The sequence below is a fragment of the Pseudopodoces humilis genome, chromosome 6, assembly GCF_049639895.1.
Source record: "Pseudopodoces humilis isolate 2021_Gansu_Grassland_sample_001 chromosome 6, ASM4963989v1, whole genome shotgun sequence".
NCBI classification, from domain to species: Eukaryota; Metazoa; Chordata; class Aves; order Passeriformes; family Paridae; genus Pseudopodoces; species Pseudopodoces humilis.
In genome coordinates, this window is record NC_142205.1 from 26,532,758 (window position 1) to 26,556,951 (window position 24,194).

The 24,194-nt window shown below is 40.3% G+C and overlaps 1 protein-coding gene across 7 annotated transcripts in view; it reads right to left on the reverse strand.

Annotated features, from left to right (window-relative positions):
• The window catches only part of LNX1 (ligand of numb-protein X 1), a 216,561-nt gene that overhangs the window by 22,163 nt on the left and 170,204 nt on the right, over positions 1-24,194 (reverse strand). For 5 of the 7 annotated variants that reach the window (XM_088056661.1, XM_088056663.1, XM_088056662.1 and 2 more), the window contains 5 exons: positions 13,087-13,328; positions 11,340-11,495; positions 5,664-5,819; positions 2,236-2,438; positions 277-648 (listed from right to left, as the gene is read on the reverse strand). In XM_088056661.1, the coding sequence (XP_087912787.1) occupies positions 277-648; positions 2,236-2,438; positions 5,664-5,819; positions 11,340-11,495; positions 13,087-13,328 (1,129 nt within the window). The remainder of the gene's footprint in view (positions 1-276; positions 649-2,235; positions 2,439-5,663; positions 5,820-11,339; positions 11,496-13,086; positions 13,329-24,194) is intronic. The other 2 variants (XM_088056665.1, XM_005517715.3) reach the window with 1 other exon arrangement.

The following is a 24,194-nucleotide window of genomic DNA, read 5'->3' on the forward strand; positions in this document are numbered from 1 at the left end:
TGATGATCAGAGTACATAGATGTTTGCATTGATCTTCACATTCCAAAACCTGATGGTAGCAGGCACCTCTGTGAGAGTCCATGCCCATGTTCACACTCATCCTCATGGTAAAGCCAAGGAGCTCTCAGAGGATTAACTTCCCACCCGACCATGACTCCATCCCTCTTCCAAATACAGAGACTCCATATTTGACCCCTGCTTTGCAATGGATGGTGAAAAAACACTTCTTGGTTTCTGCACAGTTCAGACCTCGTGGTTAAAGTGGGGGTGACTAACCTGAATCAGCTGGGCTGCACTCTCTGGGCTGCCGTAGCGATGGTCGTGCCCATTGATGGCCAGCACCCGGTCGTTCTCCTGCAGCTGTCCATCACGGGCAGCCATGCCACCTTCCAGCAAGTTGAAGATAAATACCCCTGGCTCGTCGGCCTTGCGGACCAGCTTTATTCCCAGCTGCTCATCTGGGCTGCTCTTGTTTAGCACAACATGGAAGCTGTCATCCCTAATGCAGTGAGCATCAAGGGAAAGTCCGCTGTTTCGGCATCGGTACCTCTGCTCTCGGAGCACTGTCAGTCGGAGCACGTGGCAAGGTTGCTTCAGGATTGACAGGGCATAGTTGTGAGGCACATTTTTGATGTCCATGCCATTTACCTGGAAGAGAGAAGTGTAAATCAGCAGCTGAAAGATGGTCTATTCTGCCCTGGCACTGAGGAGGGCAGATCTATATACACAGATGTCTTCATATGAAGTGACATGTGCTATTTCAAACTGTGTCACACAGGAGGCCAAATGTTCTTGCAGTGCAGAACAATCTTCCCTCCAAGGAAAGGATGCACTGCACAGACAGCTTTTGTCCTTTTTGTTCCCCTTTCTCCCTGATAGTCTCCAGACATACATGTTAGTTTTCATCTTTCTTATTGCTCTTTCCCAAGCTTGAATATCCTTTCATATATCTTAGTTTTATTCCACAGGCTTCTGATTTCAAATTGCCTTGCCAGCCTTTCCTTTCACTCCCACTGTTTTCCTGCTGTGTCTTTTCTTCTTTATCTCCCAGCTGTTCTAGGTACAGTAAAAAAATAATTCTTTTCACTTATGAATCTCTAATTACAAAGAAGGAAAGAGCCTCAAGTAGAAGTTTAAATGCCCTGGATATTTACTAACAATTATGCTGATTTACCACAGCAGAGAATCAGACTTTCATTTTTTTCCTCAGTGTTTTCCAGGTAAGATTTAATTTGGATGACAGTAAAACTGTATAACGACCACTTTTTAAATTTAGCTGAGGAAAAGAAAGAGGAAAAAAGAGTTTCCAGTCGATCCCATCATGCTCATATATGAAAGAGTGACTAGGCATTGCACTTTATATTGCTAAATGAAAACCAGTTGCAAGATTGTATTTCATCACTGGCTAGAAATCCTGAGTCAGACAAGTTATTTCCATGTAGCTTTACATTGCACAGGTTGAACCATTTAAGTATTAAGAAACTTCTCCAAAATGTAAGAGAAATACTCCCCAGCATGGACAAAAGCATTTGGCTGGTGTTTGCTTTTGCAGATTGCCTGTGAGGGCACAACGGGGTTGTTCTGCTGCAGTCTGGTGGGGACAACTGCACCCAGAGAGACACAGCTCATGTAGCTTTAAGTTGCTACCTTGGGTACCACAAGCAGCATGAGCTGCACCAGGATGGGGCTGAAATTCACAGGAATGCTTGATAAATCCTGGGCAGTCAGACACGGCTGGGAAGAGCTAGGCTGGGCCCATCCGTTCTACAGTCACAGCTTCATTGTGCAGTTTGGATGTGCCTTGCAGGAGCAGCTTTGTCTTAGCGGTGCCATTAACTCTTCTGCTCGGTGCTGGCACCAGGACAAAAAGGCTCCCTGGAACACATGGATTTTTGGGTGGTGGATACTTATCCAGTTGCTGCCGGGAGCTGCCATACAGAACCATTTTTATTCACTACTAGAGTGAAGTATGCCCACATTGTGATCCTGGGAAATCCCTTTGGCCAAGTCTGTCTGGCCACAAGCAGAAGGCATGGCACAACCTTGGCATGCCTCAAGTGTCCTCAGCTACACTGAGGTCAGCAAAAGCTAGGAAATCATAGTTCCTTAATTAGCTTGTGCTCTGAACTTCAGAATGTCTTTCTGCATGCAACATTGCAAATCTCGTCATGATCAACTTAAACCATCTTATTCTTCATCAGGCTTTTTCTATCTTGTACCTCCACAGTACCGTACCTTTAGTATCATGTCTCCAGGCAGCAATCTTCCATCTCTGGCAATTACCCCATCTCGATAAATATGCTGTATAATAATGTGACCCAAAGGGGTCTCACTGCCTCCCACAATCCTGATGGCCAGATTTTCATGGGGATCAGTACGGCTGATCTTAATACAGGTTATTTCTCCATCTGGAATCAGGTGATACAACCTGGGAAAACCTGGAAATGGATATTGTAAGGTATTTATTTGACAACACAGCTTTTTTTTTTGTTAAAACATGCACTGCACAACCTCAAGTACCTGCCAGTTAGTCAAGCTAGGTTTTATGCATGGATATGATTTATACCAAGTGGGAAGGAAAGGATAGGTAAGCTTGCTGAATGGACTTGAATGGATATTTTTACAATTGATATATTTAAACTTCCTTTTTCCCCCAAAAAATATGACCTTAAACCTTTGATGCAATCCAGACAGATGAAAAGTATTTACAGTTATACATGTCAGTATTTTAAGGGAAATATATATAAAATACATTTCTGGTCACCACAGACACTTCAGAACCAGGTCAGAGTTTCTTGCTGGCCCTAGAACAGATGGGCATGGGCACTCAACAAACATCCATCCCTGCTGTGCTGGGTTGTAAACCCTATCTCACTGGTAACATCCCAGGCTTCCCAGTTTTCTCCATTTTTGGTGTCACAGTGGAGGACTGGGCTCTTGTCTTGTGACATTCAAGGAAGCCTTCTATTTATCTTTAGCTACCAGAAAGACAATATTTTTTTGACAAACCAAAGCACACAGCAGTTCCCCTACTAGATCCCTCTCCTTTCATCACTGCTTGAACTCTAGGAAGTAGGAATGAGTGGCTCTTACTGTGATGTAAGATTTATTTACTCTGTTAAACCCACAGTATGCTCAAAGTACCTGAAGGGAAAGATCTCTGCTGGCCCTGGCAATCTGGCTGTGGGGAGGAGGGCCTAATGGTGGGCAGGGGTCCTTTTTGTATTTATAACGCACTGGATAAGAGCATTGTCTTCCAAACCCTACTTTTCACCTGGCATATCTGATTTCACAGCATGTCACTAATACTTTCTTTCCTTCTAGGTCAATTCAAAATTTTAATCCATATTCAGCAGTGAGCAAAGTTGAAGTAAAAGCAGCAGTGAATTTTCCAGCCCACGCATAGCAGCCTTCAATTATTTTGAATCCCCCAAAGATGAGAGAAAGCATTTAAACTTTTTGCATGTAAGTCCAATCCAGTGGTTATATGACAAACCTGTAAGTCAAAAAATTAACTGCTAAAATATTTTCAGTATCTATTTTAGAAATGAAAGTACAGTGAGTGTTAATGAATAGTGGTTAAGTGTAAAATGAAACTAAATAGATCAGAATCTGAGATAGAATAAATACTTGATACTACAGAATTAGCAGGCAACAAACCAACAAGGCACCAAAGCCTTTTGAGAGAGAGCAAGGGGAAAGAAAGAACAGGAAAAAAAATATTGAGAAACACCACGTTGCATCCCTTACCACTTCTTTGATCATATGTTCTTCAGGATGGGAAGCTGTCCTCCTCCACATCTGTAAAAAGCACCTACCAGTGGCACAGACTTCGACTTTGTGGTTTTACACAGACTTGACAGGCAGTAAAAGTCTGTCTAGATAACTGCACAGCCTTCACCCACATAATACTCAACCATTTATTCTTGTAATTACAGTTTCTGTACTGATACATGTTTACTTCAGTTTTGCAGGCAATTTTAATGTCTCAAGAATGGAAGGTGCTTCATTTCCCCCATGCTCCTCTATTTTCTAAACACTATTTGCTCAGGCTGTAATTTGCTCAATTCTCTCTAGCCTTAAGGGTGGATTCACTTGATCTAAATCCAGGCCTCAAATGCACAGTTTGGTGATCTACTTGCTCTGATTTCATTTGTAGTGCAGAGGCACCCAAAGAGAGAGATTCCTGTGCCAAATCACCCCTGGAGGTTCCAAACATTCCCCACTACTGTGTAAGAAAAGAGACAATTAGCTCTGGCATCTCATGGGGTGCTTAAAGTCAGACAATACAAAAGCCTGATCCCCACATCAGAATGAGCATGCACATGTCACACCCTTGGTGTGGCTGTAAGGTTAGTTCTATGTAAAAATACAAATGAAAATCAGGACATCTAGATCTTCTCTGCATGCAAATATATTAATACACATGTATATATTGAAGACTACTGAAACAGTGCTATTATAGACCTACTTCTATTATGATGCTCCCTTCACATCCTAACAAAGTATGCTTTTTGACACTGATGTTCATTTTACCATAGCTCATTCTAAAAACTCTTCTAAAGAAATTATCCAGTTGCATTTCTCGTCCATGGAGAATTGTGGACTGAAAAACTATTGACACTCTCATGTTATTTCAACCTGTAATTATCCCAGAGCAAAATCAGGGAAGCATGGCAGTAAACAAGTCTCTACACTTGTACAAGACTTATCTTTACATATGTATGAACATTAAGCGATTTCTTTGCATTTTGAACAATGCCTTACCTGGTTTGTTAAGCCTTACAGTGCTACTTGGCTGACTTTCAATATGACTTTATGCAGAGTCTTTTAGAGGATTTTTTTAATGTCTAGTTTCCTTCTGGAAAATGCAGTCTACAACAACCCAAAATTTTCCAAGACACTTCTTTTGCTGGTCTGCAAGTCTCTAATGCCACTCTTTCATAGTTAGCAAGCTGTACTGCCTCACTTCCTGTCTTCATTTGATTTGTGTTCTTTATCAAATATACATAATAAACAGAAATATTTTCTCCTTAGATGGGTTAAGCAACCAAAATAACTCCTCTATGATCCATTAATTTCTGCTCTCTTAATTGAAGACTTGCCTCTTCTTTTCAGGCCAGACATCTGTATGGACATTTGTATTATCAATAACCTAGACTGTTGTAAGTAAAAGGCCAATGCCTATTTTGATAAACTATCAGTAAGTCAGTAGCAAAGTATCAGTGGCAATCTAAATATATAAAGTACACAAACATGATTTTTTAAAATAAGAAAATTCATAGTTGCTTTTTCACCAAAAAGTCTGCGTACGTTGTGTGCAGTTTGATGAAAACTTACCATGCGTATTTCATGATGATGCTATGTCTAGAAAGCAATGTCTTCCAAATGAATTTTTTATGTATAGACCATACCCAGAAAAGGTGGACCCTGCTTCAGCATGCAATCCTGTTGCATACAATGACTGGGGCCTCAGGAGCCCAAGTGAAGGAACTCCAACTGAATTGAGGGCTTCTGCCTTTCAGACATATATATGTTCTTTTGTGAGGCTGGAGTATTATATTTCACAGACTCCATTTTCCAGCCCTTACACTCCTATTTAAAATTCTCCATTTTCTTTGGTCAGGTTTTCCACAGCAGGAAAACCCAGGAGTATTGCATACCTTTCTTTACCATTTTATATTTCCAGTCCTTAAATATCGAAGAGCTGCTGAATCTAGAAAGAAGGAAACTTTCTGTCTTGTTTTTGGTGATTCTTCCAGGTTTTCCCACAGAGTGTTGTGTTTTTGTCACGGGGGGTTGTATGGAGCATTCTGAATCTGTCAATATAATAAAATGTCACCTTGAAGCATTTTGGTTAAACCTGGCAGAAACATCCATGAAATGTAGTGGTTTTGGATCTCTATTTTTATTTCTTGACTACTACATTAGTTGGTGCATTGGTGCACCTGCATTCAGCAAGACTGTGTGGGCTTTTTTCTCAAGTAGTATTCTCTTAGTATTAGTGTGCAATTTTATCAATACTTTCATACGTCACATTATGGTAACAACATAGGAGAGACCAGTTTTTCACCATGAACTACACTTATCTTGTCACAATGTGGGAAACTGAGCATTTGTTAGTATAGTAGCCATGACAGAGTATTACAAAATTTTAAGTATGCATACTATTTTTTCCCCACAGTATAAAATATTTAATGGTAGCTTTCCTTCAGTGCTCAGGTTTCTGCTGACTTCTGCTTATCATGTTCCTTCCAACACTGCTGCCATGAGAGTAAGGTCTGCCTTCATTCCCAGGATTCAGTGTGACAATGTGCAATGTTTGCTGTGACTCTTGAGTCCAGATTAATCAAAGGTCACTGTAAACAAAACTTGTGTCTGTGGTTGCAAGTCCTCATTTACATCAAGCGGCCTGACTAATGTGCCAGCTCACCCCCACAAATAGGACCATCTGCAGGAACACACACTCATGCTTCCCAGCATCTGGACACCAGAATTTAAATTAAGCTTGTGTAACCTAGTCTTGGAAAATTCATGTGTCTGTGAGTGTCACATGCCCTTGTACTGGTGGGGAACTTTATTCTGCAAATTTTCCTTCCCAATAGATTTTCATTTTCATGCCATTCTCCCCGAGGTTTGCCATAACTTTGATTTAATGCCTTCTATTAACTCTCCAGTGAAGTTTCTCCAATGAAGGGAGAATGGTGTTGCCAGGTAGAAGGTGTTGCCAGTTCTAATATCTCTTCTTGCTTCTGGACATTTCTCTCACCAAAGGAGTCTCAAAAGAACTGAAATGAAACTGTTGCTGAGTTGACTGTGTCTCTGAAGAATTCTGACTTTTATTTACAGCAGGCAAATTTATCACTCTGCAGTAGAGGAAATGCTACAGAGACAGTCTCCTTTGGGAAATTTCCTGGCTTATCATTCCAGAGCAGAGTACTTTGAACAAGTTCTGTAACAGCTGTTTTGGGAAATCAGAATGGCAACTGAATCAAATATGAGAAAATACGGAATAGTGCAGGATTTCTGTGGAGTGCAGCCTTCCTGAGACAGAAGATGGGCTGTAGTGTCTTCTCCTGGGGCTGGATAAGCCACTTTTTTGTTTGCATATAGAAAGCGTTAATACCATTAAATGATTGATACCATTTGTGTTTCACTTACATTCTTTTTTCTCATGTACTTTTCCAAACACTGAAGTATTTATAATATCTATCTATCTATCTATATATCAAAAATACAGCAGGGTTCACACTGAGCAGTACAAGAGGGATGCCTGTTCTGTGGTTCTGCCAGTGCCTGCTTGACTGCTGCAAAGCAATAACAGATGGTAGAACTGCATCCACTATGAGGTTGAGTTTGACTTTGAAAAATATTTGCCATCCCCAAGCAATCCTAAATTAAGTTTCTTTTACAATGGCTTGATTGCAAAATGAAATTAATGAATGTTTTTGAAAGTCAAAACCACAGCTCTTTTACTCTAAAACTGCATGGAGGTCTTTTCAATTGTACCTGCAAATTCTTTCCTCCTAAATCATTACCTGATTTACAACTCGTATTTGTAGATCAGTTTGAGCAAAGAGTATATATTATACATACATACATATATATATATATATATATATTCTTTATTGGAACTGAATTTAAAGTGTAAAGCCAAACTAAGAGCATGGTGATACAAATAAGAATAACAAAGCTGGAGCAGTCTTTGCTTGGAGATATTTTATCATTTAGGTAGATTGTCAAGGTCACTTACACTAGTAGATCTCGTCAGAAGATATTACATCTTAAATGCATCAGTGCCATAAGCATGTCCCTGTCACCTTCCCTCACATCTCATAATGAAGATTTCATTCTTTTAGACTTTTTGAACTTTCTAAACTTCTACTTTAGACCTGGAAAGCTATTTGTAGCTGTAAATACTGTTAATGAAATTGCTCTCAGATAAATGTCACAAGCTTGGGTACTGCCTACAGACAAATATTTCTTTGCATGGGATTTTACAAATAACAAAGAATTAAAAATGAGAAAATCTTAACAGTTCTTTCCCCCAAAATATTTTCTCATTAGTGTGTGTACTTTTCATTCACCTCTAACATTTCCTTTGATTTGGACATTTAACAATTCTCTACTGAAAATGTCACAAAAACAGAGAAACAAAGAAAGCCTGAATCATTTAAATCCAAATTGAGAACTTAAAATATTGTTTAGACAAATCAAAGCACAGGATATAAGCATAAATTGTGAAGTAATCTCCACAGTTCAGGATGGCTTCCAGCTCCAGGTGTAAGACAGCATTAGACTGTAACTACTTCTCTACTGTAATTATAACAGAAACACGTTTGATATTGTACATCATATTTCACAATGTCCTTGAGAGTCAAAGAATTTTCCAAAACCAGTACTAGATTCAGCTTCAAGTTAAGAATTGGAATGTTTTTTCTCCCTCATCAGAAACTATTATTTTGTCTTGTTCTCTCACAGTCATATTGCAACTGAGCACTGACTCAACAAACAGAGCAGCTTCAGATTAAAGGCACCTACACATTCTGCATGAAGGGTTGCTGACGGCTAATACATGGCTACTTGTTATGGTGTTCATTCTCAGAGCTCCTTTGACCAAAATACAGGCAAAACATATTAAACAGAGACATGTGAATTAAGATGGGGCATTCTGGAAACTGGAGTCAGATGAATTATACATTGAGCTTTGCTAGATGATCTTACCTCTCCTTTATTAAGAAGAGGTTATCATCAAGAAGGGGCTTATATCACTCTGTCCTCATAGTGAGGCTGGTATAGTCTCAGCTTTATTCCTCTCATGCACTGACTATACCTGGCGAGGAAAGCGGTCACCAGAGAGTTGGTGAGGTGCTGTCTGATCTCCTGGGGCAATGAATCATGGCTGAGTTGTGTTCTCAGACAGTCCCAGACCCAAACCTGTGAAACGTTGGGCAAAGCAGCAGCAGCAGCAGCTTTCCCACTGTGCATGGGGACCTCTGAAGTCAGGAGCTATATCATTCACCCCACAGCTGCAACCCCATTCCCTGGAGAGTGGCAGTGGTAAGACAGACATGCAGGGCTCCCTTTTCTTCAATAGACAAGACTTTTAGTGAGCACAGGGCAGTGCATACGACAGCTATTCCTAAAGACTGACCAACAGCTCTAATCAGAATGCTAGCTGCAGATTGCTCAGAGCAGCTGAGGTTTAGAAAAAATAAATAAAAGAAGAAAACATACACAACTGGGGAAGAAAACCAACCCCCAGCTGGCAGAATGATGATAATTTCTACAAAAAGAAGTACATTCATTTCTTCCTCCAAGAAGAAGAAACTGAGAAAGCATTTGAGCTGCCATACACAAAGCACCTGTTACAAAGGGCTGAATAGAAATCTTTGTTTAAGTTGCATTTGTATTGCTTCAAGTTACTTGGTTGCATATTTTTAAAGACCAAATTCCAGAACTGTGTAATCAAAATGCGTTCTTTGAAAATGTAATTAATAAAGTAATTTAGGTACCCAGCTTCTGTGATCTCATGCTTAAGAGTAACTGCTTATTAAGTAATTACATGCCTACCTGGTTTTTCCAGTGCAGCAGAATACATTTGGAAGTTTACAGGCATGCTTGGTGCAGAGGAATGAAACCACAAGCAGAGCCAAGGAGAGAACGACAATCCTGACACTGTCAGTGGGGCCCTGGAGTGATTGCCATTATACATCCCTTATAGAGACAACAATGCTTTTCATTTGCTGGAAATGTGAAGATCAGTGTCATCTTCACACTTTTCTGTTAACATCTGGATTGCACTGGGCTACTTGATAGGTGCTGTTGACATCCAGATCATCCGCAGACTCTGGACATGAAGCCAAGTTTTCTGTGGAACTATTACTAATCTCAGCTATATATCTAGGTAGAAAGTGGTCTGATATTCAACCTGAAGAGATGTCTTTTGAAAAATATAAACTTGAAGCATGAAGCATTTCACTCATTCTAAAAAATGGCAAGCTTTTGCTTACAGTGGATTGAAGAGTTGCTATGGAATGAGAAATATATCTGCCTGCTCAAACAGAGATATAAACAATTTACACGCAGAATTTCACTTGCAGAAAAATAATAAAATATTATTTTTAATAATTAAAATTATTTAAAATTATTTAAAATATAGTACAATTATTCATTATGTTTCCAGATCAAGGAGTATATTCACATTCCTTTTATGGAAAAGGTTCACGATTTTGAATTACCAGGTTTTTTTTCAGCTCCATCAGCAAATATGTGAAGTAGGAGAATAAGTACCAAGAACAGAGTAACATAGTGAAACTCTCCTGAAGGTATAAGCAAATAAAGCAGAATATTGAACATGGTTCTCTGATTCACCACTATTCACAATGGCATCACAATGATGCCTGAAAGTAGCATTTGGCAGCCTTTTGTGCTTATTTTATGCGTGTTTCAATGAGAACTTGAATACAGAGCAAAAAGAAGTTGGAACTTTTGTATTCTTAAAGCCTGCATCCTGAACATTTGATCTGGGAAGAGACATGAGGCATCAAGCAAAGGAATAATAATAAGCTTAGTGAAGACCTTGATTGAGACATTGATTCCCACTCTATCATCACTTCCTCTTGATGCATGAATGCCACTGTTGGTTTCATAATTATGGTCCAAACCGATTAGTAACATTTGCTTATTGCTTTGAGAATGCCAAATGTTAAGTGTTACTACCTGCCAGACCCCTCATCCCTGACATACATCAGAAAAAACTTGCCTCTCCCTGCTGTTTAAGAGCACAGCATTCTTCATCACCTGCCTGGTTGAGGTAATAAAGGAGCCCACAGAAATGCTGGAATAATTACAGTACTTTGCACTTTCATACCATACTCCCATTGGGAATTTCCAGTGCTTCATAAACATTAGCCAAAACTCATTAAGTTCCTCTAAAGTATGATTATTGTTATCCATTTGCTTTAGAGGCACAGGCACATGCCAATGAAGAGACTTGAACAAAATTACAGAGCAAATCAATGACAGCTCCAGTAATAGATCCCAGATGCCCAGATCCCACATCCCGTGGGCTAGATACAGGGCTGGCTATAGCATGCAGGCTGTTACCAGAACAGCCCTAAGTGAGATCCCTCACACCCCAGCAACACTTTTGCCTGCCAGTCAGTAACATCTTTTGAAAGAAGAAAATAAGGAAAGATTGCGTTTTCTGGTCTGTTTGTTTTAATCATGCACAGCCCACCAGATGAAAGGCACGTCAGTTATGGATATCCAGTTTCCACGTGGATAGAGCCCCCTACCCCATTTTAAGCGATAACACAAGATGAACAAAACATTACCTTCCTCTCCAGTAGCAGAGTTTCCAACAGTCTCCCTCTCCCGGTCAGTCTGGTTGGAAACGGCACTTCCACTTTTTGTCCTTCGAAGAACACTGAATGCCTTGTTTATTTTTTTAAAAGATCTGCTTCTTATAGTGGAACGTTCAAAGTGTCGAGCTGCAATAGCAGGAAGAAACCAAATCAATACAGTTCAGCAGTTCTGGTCTAGGACCGCAGCATTTATGCAGCCTTTGGCATGTGATGGGATGTAACATCAATGTCAGGGCTGCCAGTACTTCACCTTTTCCCCTGAGTCCTGCTGATACTTCAAGGCTGCACCCACCTGAATCTGGGTACAATCACCCTACTCAGCCCCACACCCTCAAATTGCCACCTTCCTGTGTGTTTTGCCAACCACATGGAGAAATCTCCTGTGAGTGTGGTAGCCTTGGAAAGAATAGTCCTCCATAAGACAGAATCAGCAGCAATTCTGTGAAAAATACATATAAAAGGAAGAAGCACCACCCTTCCTAAGCTACACATGTTTGACCAAAAAAAGCTGCAAGTCATTAAAAATTTCTTGAAAAAAATCCCCACTACTGCCTCAAAATCTTGCAATGCTTCTAAAGCCACAAATAATTGCCAACTATTTAATGTAAAAAAATTCCAATATTATCAGGTGGGAGGGATCAAAGAATTCACATATTCTGACTCAGGTACGGCAATACAAAACAAAAGTCATAATACTTTCAAAAAAGTCACTCTTTTCCATCCTGCTAAAGATATCTTCATGGCTGTTGCTGTTCTGTCTGTTCCAGCTCTGCATGCTAGCCAAATATTGTAATCTAATAATACAACATTCCCTCAAACCAGACTGTGGTCTCTACACTCAATAAAACTGACAGAATTTATTGAGATTCTGGTGCTCTCTTCTTGCACCCTTCCTTTCCTCACCTCTCTAAACCCTGGCACAACAAAAGGATAATGCTTCTCATTTCCTAGACTTTCTTTATCCCTTCATCCCTTTTCCCAACATGCAACTGGCGGCACACAAGGTGGGCTTTCCATTTTAGCTTCAGAATCCTCAAATACATGCTTTGAACTCACCATAAACACTTCTGACTCTGGCTTTGGCCAGGCCATGTTTTTCACACATGACACTCATCAGAGACAGGTGCAGTGTCACAAGGTGAAAGATCAAGGCAAAGTTTCCTGATGCAGCTTGTCCCTGACTGTTGCTATTTCAGCAGGACCAGTTCCTCCAAACTGTACCTTCCCAAGAAGCTGGCAGATGTCTCCCAAGCTCCTAAGGAAATTCTTAAGGATTTTTTTTTTTCTGAAAATACTTGGCAAATGCAAAACAGGATTTTGGGTAGGTGCCCATGTCTGTGGGGGTTACTTGGGCCACCAAGTTTTAGTGGAGACATTACCCAGCTACACCATCTCCCCAGCCCATCACACATCACATTTAGTCTTCCAACTGAGCTGACTTACCTAAAAAATCTTTCTAAAGATTTTCAGTTTACAAGTGTGCAGCTAGTCCATCTTCAGCTTGATTCTGCCCCTGGCCAAGCCATTTTTTTTCACCTCAAATCCATTGGGTCACCGAGTGCACAATTTGATAAACCATGTAAAATGAAAGCATTCACTTCCCCCACCCCTTTTTCTTTATTTATATTTTTTTAATCCTCCAGTGACATATATTTAACAGAAAAACAAATATTCCGAGGGGCTACCAGGCTCCAAAGCCACCGTTGTTGGCTCTTACTTCTGTTCCGGTTGCTGCGGTGCAGGTCTCCGGGGCTGCTCCCCAGCTGGCTGTCCTCTGAGGTGGGGCTGAAGGCTGGGTTCACCAGCCCTGGCTCATCTGTCATTAAGGCGATGGCCGCAGCTGCTGAGAGCTCAGGGCCCAGGGCAGCTACCGCTAAGCTGGAGCCGTGGTCCGGAGAGCAGTCCTGGGAACGCCTCTTCCGTTCCTTGGTAAGGCCATAGTGGGATGCTCCTTTACATCTAAGAAGAAAGGAGGGAAAGAGAGACATGATAGCAAGTTGTGTTTAAATACTGCATACTCATGGAAATTATCTGGTTCCAAGGTATCACTTGGAGTACAACCTGTGATGATCATGGTGACCAGTGAAATATGGATGATTAACAAGAGAGAAAAATGCCAGTGTGTGTTTCAAAAGAGGTGAGTTACCACCTTACATAGGAAGAGTACTGCTGGTCAAGGAAAAATAGGGAGCCTCAGGCTTGTGTGTAGTCTTATGTGTATAAATAGTTACTGTGGATGCAAGAGGACAAGAATAGCAGGACGCTAATTAAGACAGAGGCTACAATCTGTAATTTCCTACTTGCTTCTGATTGACAAAGGAGAGGAGGGTGAGGCCTGACAGCTTTTCTGGGTTTGCTAGTGAAATAAAACGTACCTTACCCAGTCCCGCCTCCTGAAAAACTCTCCCAGCCACCAAGGCGGCCACATGTGGAGCACTGCACTGTGTCTGAAGAGACCAGAGCAAACAGTAAAGAGAGGGCTGCAGATGGGAGCTGAGCACCCGTGGGCTGCAGGAACCCAGGCCCCACACAGCGCCTGTACAGACGATTTACTACTTGAACTGCATCTCATGAATTGTTTTCAAATTCAGCCACAGAGATGAAGTTGCCAACCCTGCTATTCCAGCTCAGTTGAGACACTAAAATAGGCAGGTCATTGCCTTGACAGAGGAAGAGGTGAAAGGGGGGACAGGGGGTCCCACGGACCCTGCAGCCTCACCAGAGTCAAGCAGGGAGTACACAGCTCCCACCAATGGGCTGGGACCAGGTCCTCATGCCAAGGTCCTTGGGCCAGCCTGGGACTTCACCAGCTTGGGGACCTCAAGGCAGGTTCTAAACTACTTCTGGGGGAAAATCCCCTGTTTCTAGTGGAGAAACACATGCTCCCAAATGAGCTGAAGACACAGCATTATAAGGGGCAAATTATAAGCCTGCTTTGAAACAAACTTAGTTATGCTTCCAACTGTCTGCTTTAGATTCATCCTAGACAGCAAAGGCAGGACCATACATGGCATTTCTTTTTCAAGACTCATGAAAGAAAGTCACTTGAATGAAATTAAAGGTCACTGTCATGTTCATGAGTCAGTATTCAATTAAAGCTATAAAATAACTGAAAATACAGACTGACCAAGGATGCAGCACCTGTGACTTCACTAGCACCACTTCTGCCCAGTGCGCACCCACTGGAACCACATTCAGTGCACAAAAAAAAATAATCTGCCTTTTAATCATAATCTAATGAGCTTGGCCTACTTTCAGTTACTATTATCCCTTTCTTCACAGCGAAGGCTAACTGATGACTTTCATGAAAGTGCCCTGTAGGACAAACTCACAGAAATAGCTGCAGAAACCCTTAGGGATAGAAAGCTCTTTGTAATATATGGCATGCACAAAAGGCAATGCATAATACATACAGTACACAACGCTAGTGGGTTAAGTGTCAAAAGAAGTAGTACACTGAACAGAAGACTTGGAATAGAAATGATTATGGAAGCAGCTCTTGAGACAGAAAGATGATATGAGATGTCATAGAGTTCTCAGCTTCAGAGCAGTGGTTTAATTTCTATCATGATACTAGCTTTTGATGAGACAATTGAATTAGAACCTTTTTTTAGCACTAGATTATGGTTTACCATAGTTTACTTCATTCTTACTTCTGACAACTTTTATCTTAAAGTGGGGAAACATACCCAAACCAAACTCTGTCATATTGATGCAACTGTGTAAGGGTTATGTATATGCTTTAAGGCTTGGATAGGAATAGCTGTAACAGAAGTTATTTCCGAAACTTTTCACAAAGAAAATGAGGCATCTCCAAAGAAAATACTCTTATGGAAGAGAAAGTCAACTACTTCAAAAGATCAGTGAAAAGCTATTTGAGACATCCATTGCAAGGCAAGACTGCAACAGTAAAGAAAAGGAAAGGAAAGGAAGGGCTCCCCTGCCTCCATCGCAGCAGGTATTTTTCTATTTCTTTCCAGATTTTTTCACTCCCCTAGAACCCTAAACCATGGCAGGATGCTCTCCTTTAGATTTCATGGGAAGCAGAAGCACAAAGACCTTTCGCTCTTGCTCCTCACCTAAACTCCTTCGACACAGTGTTTTGGAAACCCATCCTTGACATCTCCCTCTTTCAGTAAAGTCATATTTGCTAATCCAGCCCATGAATGCTTGACAAAATAGTTTAAAAATAGTCTAAAAACCCAACACAAAGAAGTGGCTTTGGGGAGAACTCTTTACTGTTCTCAGAAGACAGTCTCTGCTTTACAACAATCTCACAGAGATTCAGAGTATGATAAGAGATATTCCTACTCCTCCTCCTTTTATTTAACTTGCCTGTGCTTTTCCCATGTCAGTAAAGTTTCAGTGGCTGATACTAGAACACCAGCCTTGTGAATGGGTTCTCCAATGCAGATGTTTTTTTTATTTGGTAGCTTCTATAAAGATCAATATGAAAATCAGAAGTGGCTCTGCCCCAAGATTCCTAGCTATTTGGATTCAATCACTGTCTGGTGCCCATCTGCCATTTGCTGCTACAGCCTTCACTTTCTGTGGAAATCCTCACTTGCTGCTGCTGGCTGCACTACAGACACACAGTCAACAGCTTCATTCCAACAGCAATGAACAGAAGACAGCTACTTTGAATGTAGAGAGTACTGACACAATTTAAAATGTGGCTTATTGGAGAAGACAAGTTGTCATGATACAAAGCACAAAGCATATCTTTCTAGCTCTGCCAGAAATAGTTAAAGAAGAACCAGAGCTCTTCAAGTATGATCACTGAAGCTATTTCTTAAATAATTGTGGCAGGCATAAATGAACACAAATCACGCCCTCTTTCTTCAGATTAACACAGTGTCCTTGAAGAAGAAAAAAAAAAGTCCCAAGACCTCAAACTTGTATTAAAATTTGCGACAGCATCTCTTCACTTTCATTGTTTTGCTTGTGCTGACACTGCTGTGATAACAGAAAACAGAAGAGATGACTGTCTAAGTGGAATCATATTTATAGTGTCTAAGCTACATTTTTCCATATGGTTGGATTTGGCTTCCAGAAAAGAGAGAAACATAAAACAGCTACATGCCAGTAGTAATTAGCTCTTTCATTGTGAGTATTAATCACAATGCCTGATTTGCAGCTGGAAGAGTGGGATACCTGATTCACATAGCCAGGCAGAAAGTGAACCCAACACTGTCTGCAGGCCAAGGTGAACTGCAGATTTATGTTCCTTCTCAGACGTGCTGGACAGTGAGTACATCCGTACAGCCGTAAGATACTGAAACAATTTGAAGGCCAAACCTCAGAGAGATAAACAGACATGAATAATGTGTGTTGTACAGTTCATGCCATTAAAATAATGTCACTAGGTGCATACAGGAAACTGAGAAAATAGTTTCTTCTGTTTCCATAGCCTTTTTTATGAAGGAGATAGCTACTGTCTGAAATTCTGGCTTTATGACCTAACCACTGGATGGTTTGAGAGCAGTGGTGGCTGCTGAAATTTCACCCAGGGCTGCAATTCTGGCTGGTATTAACACTGGCAGTCACAGGGCAATCTTTGCCCTGCACCCTGTTTCACACTCAAGGGAGACTGTACTCCAGGCTTCGAGAGTAGCACATCCCAAGAGCTGGAGCAAGGGGATCCAAAACCCTGTGGCTGCTTAACTTGGTCCTACCATTTGTGAAAACAACCTTTGGTTAAACTCAAGTCCAACAGAAACTTATCCACATCATTTGAAATTCAAATTAAAACAGTGGTTTGATAAGAGAGTTCTTGCAGCATCCCTGACTTGCACAGCAAAGGAGGAATTGAAAGTAAGATTGGCCTCAAGGATTTCAATTACCCAGGCTGACATAGGCGAAAAATGTAAAGCCAAAACATAACAAAGGACAACTGCATGGATTTTTTCACTTCTCTTCTAGTGATCTAAATAAAACAATTCCACAGGTAAAAAATATATGCACATGTTTGTCCATGGTAGGGGGACTGGAACTAGATGATCTTTACGGTTCCTTCCAACACAAACTGTTCTATGACTTATAGTTCATGTGTTCTTTAAAATGCCTTGCCTTCTGTGCAATGTCACAGTCTCTGCCTGGGCATGAAACAGGGGAAAAAAGTGAATCTGAAGAGTCACAATGGTTGTGACCCAGACCCAACACAAATAAACAGAGCAGGAACCCTCCCCTGCCCAGTTCCAGTAGTGTTTTCTCAACCTCACTTCCAGCGCCACTTATGTTTTGGAGCTGTTTTGCTTTAGTGCAGAAGCAGTGGACACATTGTGGGAATACAATTAAGAATAATGCATACAAAGCACTTAAGATTGCCCATTGTAAGAAAATACTGCATAATGGGCTGTCGTTGTTCCAAAGCTAACCCTGATCATGGTAGACAAGTATGTTTCAGCTATGGTCTCACTGCAAGCAGCCTCATCCCTGTGTAATTTGGTCTTGAAACAAGCTGGGGTCCAAAGTATCAACAGTGTGTATCATACCCCTGTTACACAAACTCCCTGAACTAAATAAACTAATCCAGTGGAAACGATGATGGAGAAACCAAAGCTGATTAACAAGGAGCATCCTGGATAACCTGGTGCTGACAACCTTCCTTGTGAGACCCTGGTGAGAGGTGCCTGCTGTGCCTGGGAAGAAAGGAGAGATGGGGTTTAAATGGAGAGGCTGACTCACATGAAGGTGCTGACAATTCCTGCCCCACAGGAACCATTCACATCGTGTGTGCATTAGCAATGACAGTAGTCCAAACATAACCCAAATACCAACCACATGGATTTCAGGCCAAACACTCAAACCCTAAAGTTTTCTGAAACTCCATCACAAGGGAGTGAAGTGACTTGATCAGTCCTCAGACAGAGGTAACACCAACTCTTCTCATCTCACTTTAGCCAAGAGTGCACCAAGAAAGGGAGTCAAATACAAAAAGAAGCAAGGCACCTGAATTCCCATTGCATCCCAATGTTATAGATATATGCTAAAATGCAGCAAATACATGATCTTCCATCCAGTCCAACCATACTGGTGCTTAAGATGTCAGAGACATCAATACCTTTGGCAGTGAAGTGACCACTAACCTGCTGTTCTTTAAACCTGATGCCATTGTAACATCCTTGCTCAGAAAACTGGTTTCTGTGAATCCTGATCCTATTTACAAAATTTCTCTTTTTTTCTTTTTCTTCTATATAGGGAAATCAATCCTCGACCAGAGGACCTCACAGAAATTATTTTTCCTTGGTAATTCTGAATTCCTGCAAGGATTAACTATTGTGTGAGTGTTGCATACGGAAAAAAGCTTCATAAGTACCTGATTTTTTTATTTTTTTTAAAGCATGTGCTTTTTATAAAGAACTGTCTCATGTCAAGAACAATCTTCAAGCTGCTGTAATCATCAGCTGTGGCTAAGGAAGGTCCTGCCTACATTAAACCTTAATACTGATAAAGAGGGGAATGAGCCATATAAAAAGCAAAGCTTAAACTTCTGGATTACAGGTTCCAGTGAATATTTGCTGAAAGACAGGTTGCAAAACCCATATCTAAGCAGGAAACTAGAAACAGGTTCATCTGCACCTACACTTGAATTTCATAATGCCAGCAATATTTCCAGGTGCTTGCCACTGCTGTTCTGTGCACTCTGTACCCTTGCATTGATGTACTTGGGTATCCTCTCCCTGATGATCTCTCAGTGTCAGAGACTCGACATCTTGTTTGGGGGAAAAAAAAGTGTATTTTTCATTTAAACGGAAATTGTCCCAGTTTCCACTGCTCTTTCACTTTAATAACCCTGTAAACAAAAGCCTTTTAGAAACAGCTTCCAGACACCTGGGGCATCAGGGCTGGCTGGGAGGGCAGCATGGGCCAGTGGCATGATCCCTGCTGCCTCTAGAGGGCTGAGGATCAGCAATTCCTTCCTGTTTCATAAACACTGCTCTTCTTGGTGTCAGCATAGAGATAGCTATGATAGAAGCTAAGATGAGGCAAATGGCTTCTCTGTTCAGCTGTCAGAGAGATTTTCTCATGTTATTTGCTCTCTATTGTCAGCCAGAGGCCTTTGCTATAGTAAAAGCATGTAACATATTTAGTGGTTCTGTATTTCTGCAATAGTAGTCTCTAAATATTTATAAAGGTCCTCATAACATTTATTGTTTTAAGCTAAAGTTATTTAGCTTAAATTCTTTCCCACAAGATAGGAAAACCTCTCACATATTTATCTTCTTCTGTTTAATTTCTGCATATTCCCATTACAGTTTCCTAAGGGTTTTTTCCATACTTTTTGTATTAATGAAGACATCACAATTCAATACATTCTGGAAAACTACCTTACTAGCAAAGCCTAAAACTGTGTTTTGTCCTATCTGTAAAGATCTGACCCCAGGGAAGGGCTGTCATTTTCACAATGCTTTTGCACTAAGGTGCTGTCAAACAAAATATATTTGTGCATTATATCAGGAACATGCACAGGAGTATCTGTATACTTATATTTCCATGTCAGCTACTCTGTACGAATTTGGGTCCACCACTAGAAAAAGGAGTTATAGTTCTCATAGATTAAAAAGATAAGATTTTCTAAGCATGTGAGGAAAAAAAATGAGCATTCTTTATAATTACAATTTAGTCATCAGCTATAGTGACATACTCCCATTTCTGTGATTTGTTTGCTGAGCAGGAGGACAAGCATGGCTTGTCATCATGTTTCAGGCCCTTGAAAGTATTTTGCATCGATGAAGAACAGAATTGCAGTTCAGAGTTCAGACCCCACAGTTCCCAAAACTACCAATGGACAAAGACTGGATATAAGATAAAAACTAAACAAGCATTCAGTGAAAACCAAATACCTATTTCATATTTGACTGCTCATACTGAAAAAAGGAAGAAATCTCCATATTTCCTACTAGTTTTCAGGAGAGTTGAAAGAACTTGGAATGCATTTTTAATCTTAAATATAATGGAAAGCTTAAATTTCATGTGTATGCTAGCAAAGTATTGTCTAACATGAGATTATATTTAAGATTTTTCCCCCCTTCTCTTTAAAACTCAGAAAGTTATATTTCAACCACCATCTTGAGCTTCTATTATGAAATCTTTTAAAAGTCCCATTAGCATCTGTCATGGGAACAGGAAATTGGAAGAAATTGGAAAACAATATTAGTTGCCTGCAATTGCAGACAAAAATCAAGGCTGGAATTATTGTGCAATGATCCCAGTTATTGTTGGGACTAAGTACAAACTGTTGGTCCAGATCATGTTCTCTTTCTACTGACACTTCTTTTAGGCCATTATTTTGTCACTGATGATTTGAAATCACCACTGTACTGATTTCTCTTCAAGGTGGAATTATCATTTCATCTTCTAACACAGATTTCGTGTTTTACACATAGGAGAATGGTGTTGTAAATTGCTAGAGAGTTGAACTGGGCATGTTTGCACCCAGGCTGGAAATTCAACATTTTTTTACAGGTTAGCACACCTTGTTTTTGCTTATCATAACTACTTCTTTAGAGAAGCCAGTATTCACAATTGACTTTGTGAATATTGCTTTTGCTTCACCTTCTATGCCCCTTTCCTCTTTGTTCAAGCAACAAATGCTCTGAGAGTGCACAAAGGCATCAGCAGACTATCACCACTGCTCACATGAGGCACAGCCTTGAATTGCATCTAGAGCCTCTACTTTTTCCAATACTGCCTTTAAATGTAATGCTTGTAGAGCACAAGTAGACCTGGAGCTACAAAACTGAGGAGTTAAGCAGGGTGGAAGACTGCAGTCAGTCTATTATTCATTATTTACTCCTAGATTACAAACAAACTAATTTGCCAACATTACTCCTAAACAAATATTTGTCATCACAGAGAAGATACTGGCCAGATGTACAGTACCAGAGTGATCTTGTGTGATACAAAACAACAGCAGTATTTATTTATACAGAATTTAATTAAAGACTGAAGCTCCCAAAGAGTGATCTACGTATCTCATGCAATCTACTCGCACCAGCTGACACAAGCAAGGAAAACAGAGGTAGCACACTATCTCTAATTCCAGGTAGGTGCTCAGGCACTGACACAGCAGGGCACCTATGAGCACTTGGTTAGGAGATTCAGAGCAAAATAAGAGAGAAAAAGGAGATACATGGGACTAGCAGTTTTGAGCTGGTGGACGCCAGTAAACCTTACTGATGTAATAATACTTACAGCATTCAACAAATAATATATGATTTAAACCCATTAAACCTGTCCAAGTGCTGTATTAATGTACTGAAGCACTAAAAACTTCTCCCGACTTTAGCAGAAGTGGAGCTTGATGAAAACTTTACCAACTACTTTCATCACCTTTCAGAATTGTATCATTACCTATAAAACATACTTAAGATGTTAAAGTGGTAAAAAAATTCAGCTTTTATCACTTAAAGAAGAGTCAAACTTGAACATTTTTCCAAAAGAAAATGAGTAAACACAAATTAGAAAGATATTTTTCTTCATGGAAAATGTAAGTACTTAGTGATATTTGTACATTCTTTTATTTACAGAAGCTGTGCATGAGGGAGCAATCACAAGTAACGTGTATCAGTTGGATATTTAGAAAGCAACATAAGAACTGCCATGAGCAGCTCTGAACTTCATATCTGCTTTTCAAGTCCATCCAAGACCACTCAATAAACTAGCACTAATCCAGCAATCTTGACCACTGATTTTGCTTCATACTAATAAAATAGTGATAATACAACCTTTTTACATTAGGAATTGAGATAGTATGTAATGAAGCTGTAGTAGGATCACAAAAAATATTCCTCATTTAGAACATTAACTAAAAAATGAGCCTAAGGAAAATCACAGCATATATACAAAAAGGCTCGAAAATTGCTGCTAAAATCAGGTCATCTGTGATAAAAATAACAAACGTGAAGACAAAGGAACTCTTGAGGCACTGCAATGCTCTTTCTCATGGTACCACACAATCCAATACACTACATTTTTCAAATTATCTAGGTACACATATAATTAATGTTAAGAATAAGCATTCAATCTGTTTATTCATATGCTTTTCACATTTATTGTTCAGTCTTTTGGTCACCGGATTATATTCACAGGTATAACTAGTCTCCTGGAACTCAATATCTCAGCATTGTGTTTCCCTCCTACTGTCCCCACCTATGCTATAAAAACCATATGATGCAGTGAGCAAAATAGGTTTGCAATTGGACAAGTGGGGTTGGTTTTTTAACAAGACTGACAGGATCAGCTTAACCTGAATTCTTGCAGCTACAGATAGAAAAGCCTGACAGACAGAAACTTTGTATTTACATTTACTTAGCCTGCATTTATTCTTAAAATAAAATGAATTACAATATCTGCTATGTCACAGACTCAGCAAGCCAGCACTACTGAAAGCAGGTGTGAGGCTTCTGCTGGCAAAAAGAAGTAACACATGCCCATAAGTCTCTAGGTATAATAAAAAGGGAACACTGTGTTCAGTTTCAAGACGTTTTCAACCCAAGGCTTGGGTTTACTACTACGTTGTCCACTGGAATTTGAAATTATAGGAAGTAATGGAGCTACATTCAGCAAATAATAAATGCTGTCTTTATACCATCTTATTCACAAAACATGCTGTAGACAGCCATCCTCTGGTTGCACTTGTCTCTGACCTCTCTGACCCAAAAGTCACATAAGATCCCTTTTAGGTCAGCATGGATATCTGAATTATATGCTAACACATCTTGGTACACGCTCTAAACATATCTTGCTTCCTCATAGGGAAGGTCATGAGAAAGGACATCTCAGCACACCTCAGGAGTTAAAAAACCACAAAGATACCTCTCAGATGCCTGTCTGAGTCTTCAACAATTCTCTCTGCCAGTACAACTAAGTAGCTTCTTAAGATGTCACAAATGTTTCCCATATTCTTATCAAATCTGATGTCTAATTTTTAACAAGGGCCCCAAATCAGCCCTATAAGTAAACTGCATTGCAGTCTTCTCTTTTGCACATATGATTAGAAGAGGGTGGATCAGAGGGGCATCACAAGCCAGTTTTCAGAACAAATCCCCCAAGACTCATTGGGCATGCAAAAATTTTCACTGCTTGTGTTTTATGGGTTCCACCCAGTTGAATATGAGATATTTCAGTGAGATATTTTGCCCATCCATTAAAATAAACACACAATGTAAAAACATTTAAGGGCTTCAGAAAGTCCAAACCCAGCCACAGCACAAGTATGGCTGGAATGTTGTTTATAGTCTCCTGAAAGCTCACATAGTAGGAAATGCCCACTTATGCTGTAAAAAATTGTGAATTTTTTTTTTTTTTTTGGAACACACTTTTATAACAGAACTATCAGAAATACTTTTAAACTGTATTCCTTTACCTTTTTACCAAATCTGAGAAAAGGCCAATCCACTCACCCTTCTCCCCACACAGCCCCCTACAGTCAGTGTTGTGTTGAGTTTCATGGAAAGCACCCAAGACAGCAGTGGTGTGGCTTCCCTCCTGTTGTACGCAGACCGCTGTCTTTTCTCACTTGGCAGGGGAGGCTGAAGGAGCTCACACCTTCACACCTCAGTTTTCAGGAGTGCTCTAACAACTAAAGCTCAGGTTGGGATAAAGCTGATTTCTGCCCCTCCCACTGAAACTTACTTACCAGAGAGGTGAATTAAGAAAGAAGGAGACCAGTGCTGCATCCAAATGAAAAACTGGTACACAGGGAAGGAGAAACTGAGTCTTGCTTCAGAGCCTGCTGTGACTTAGTTGAATTTGAGAGAGGTTCAGAGGAAAGGCACTCTCTTCTTAGTCCAGCCAGTATCTTGGGGAAAGTCTGGCAAT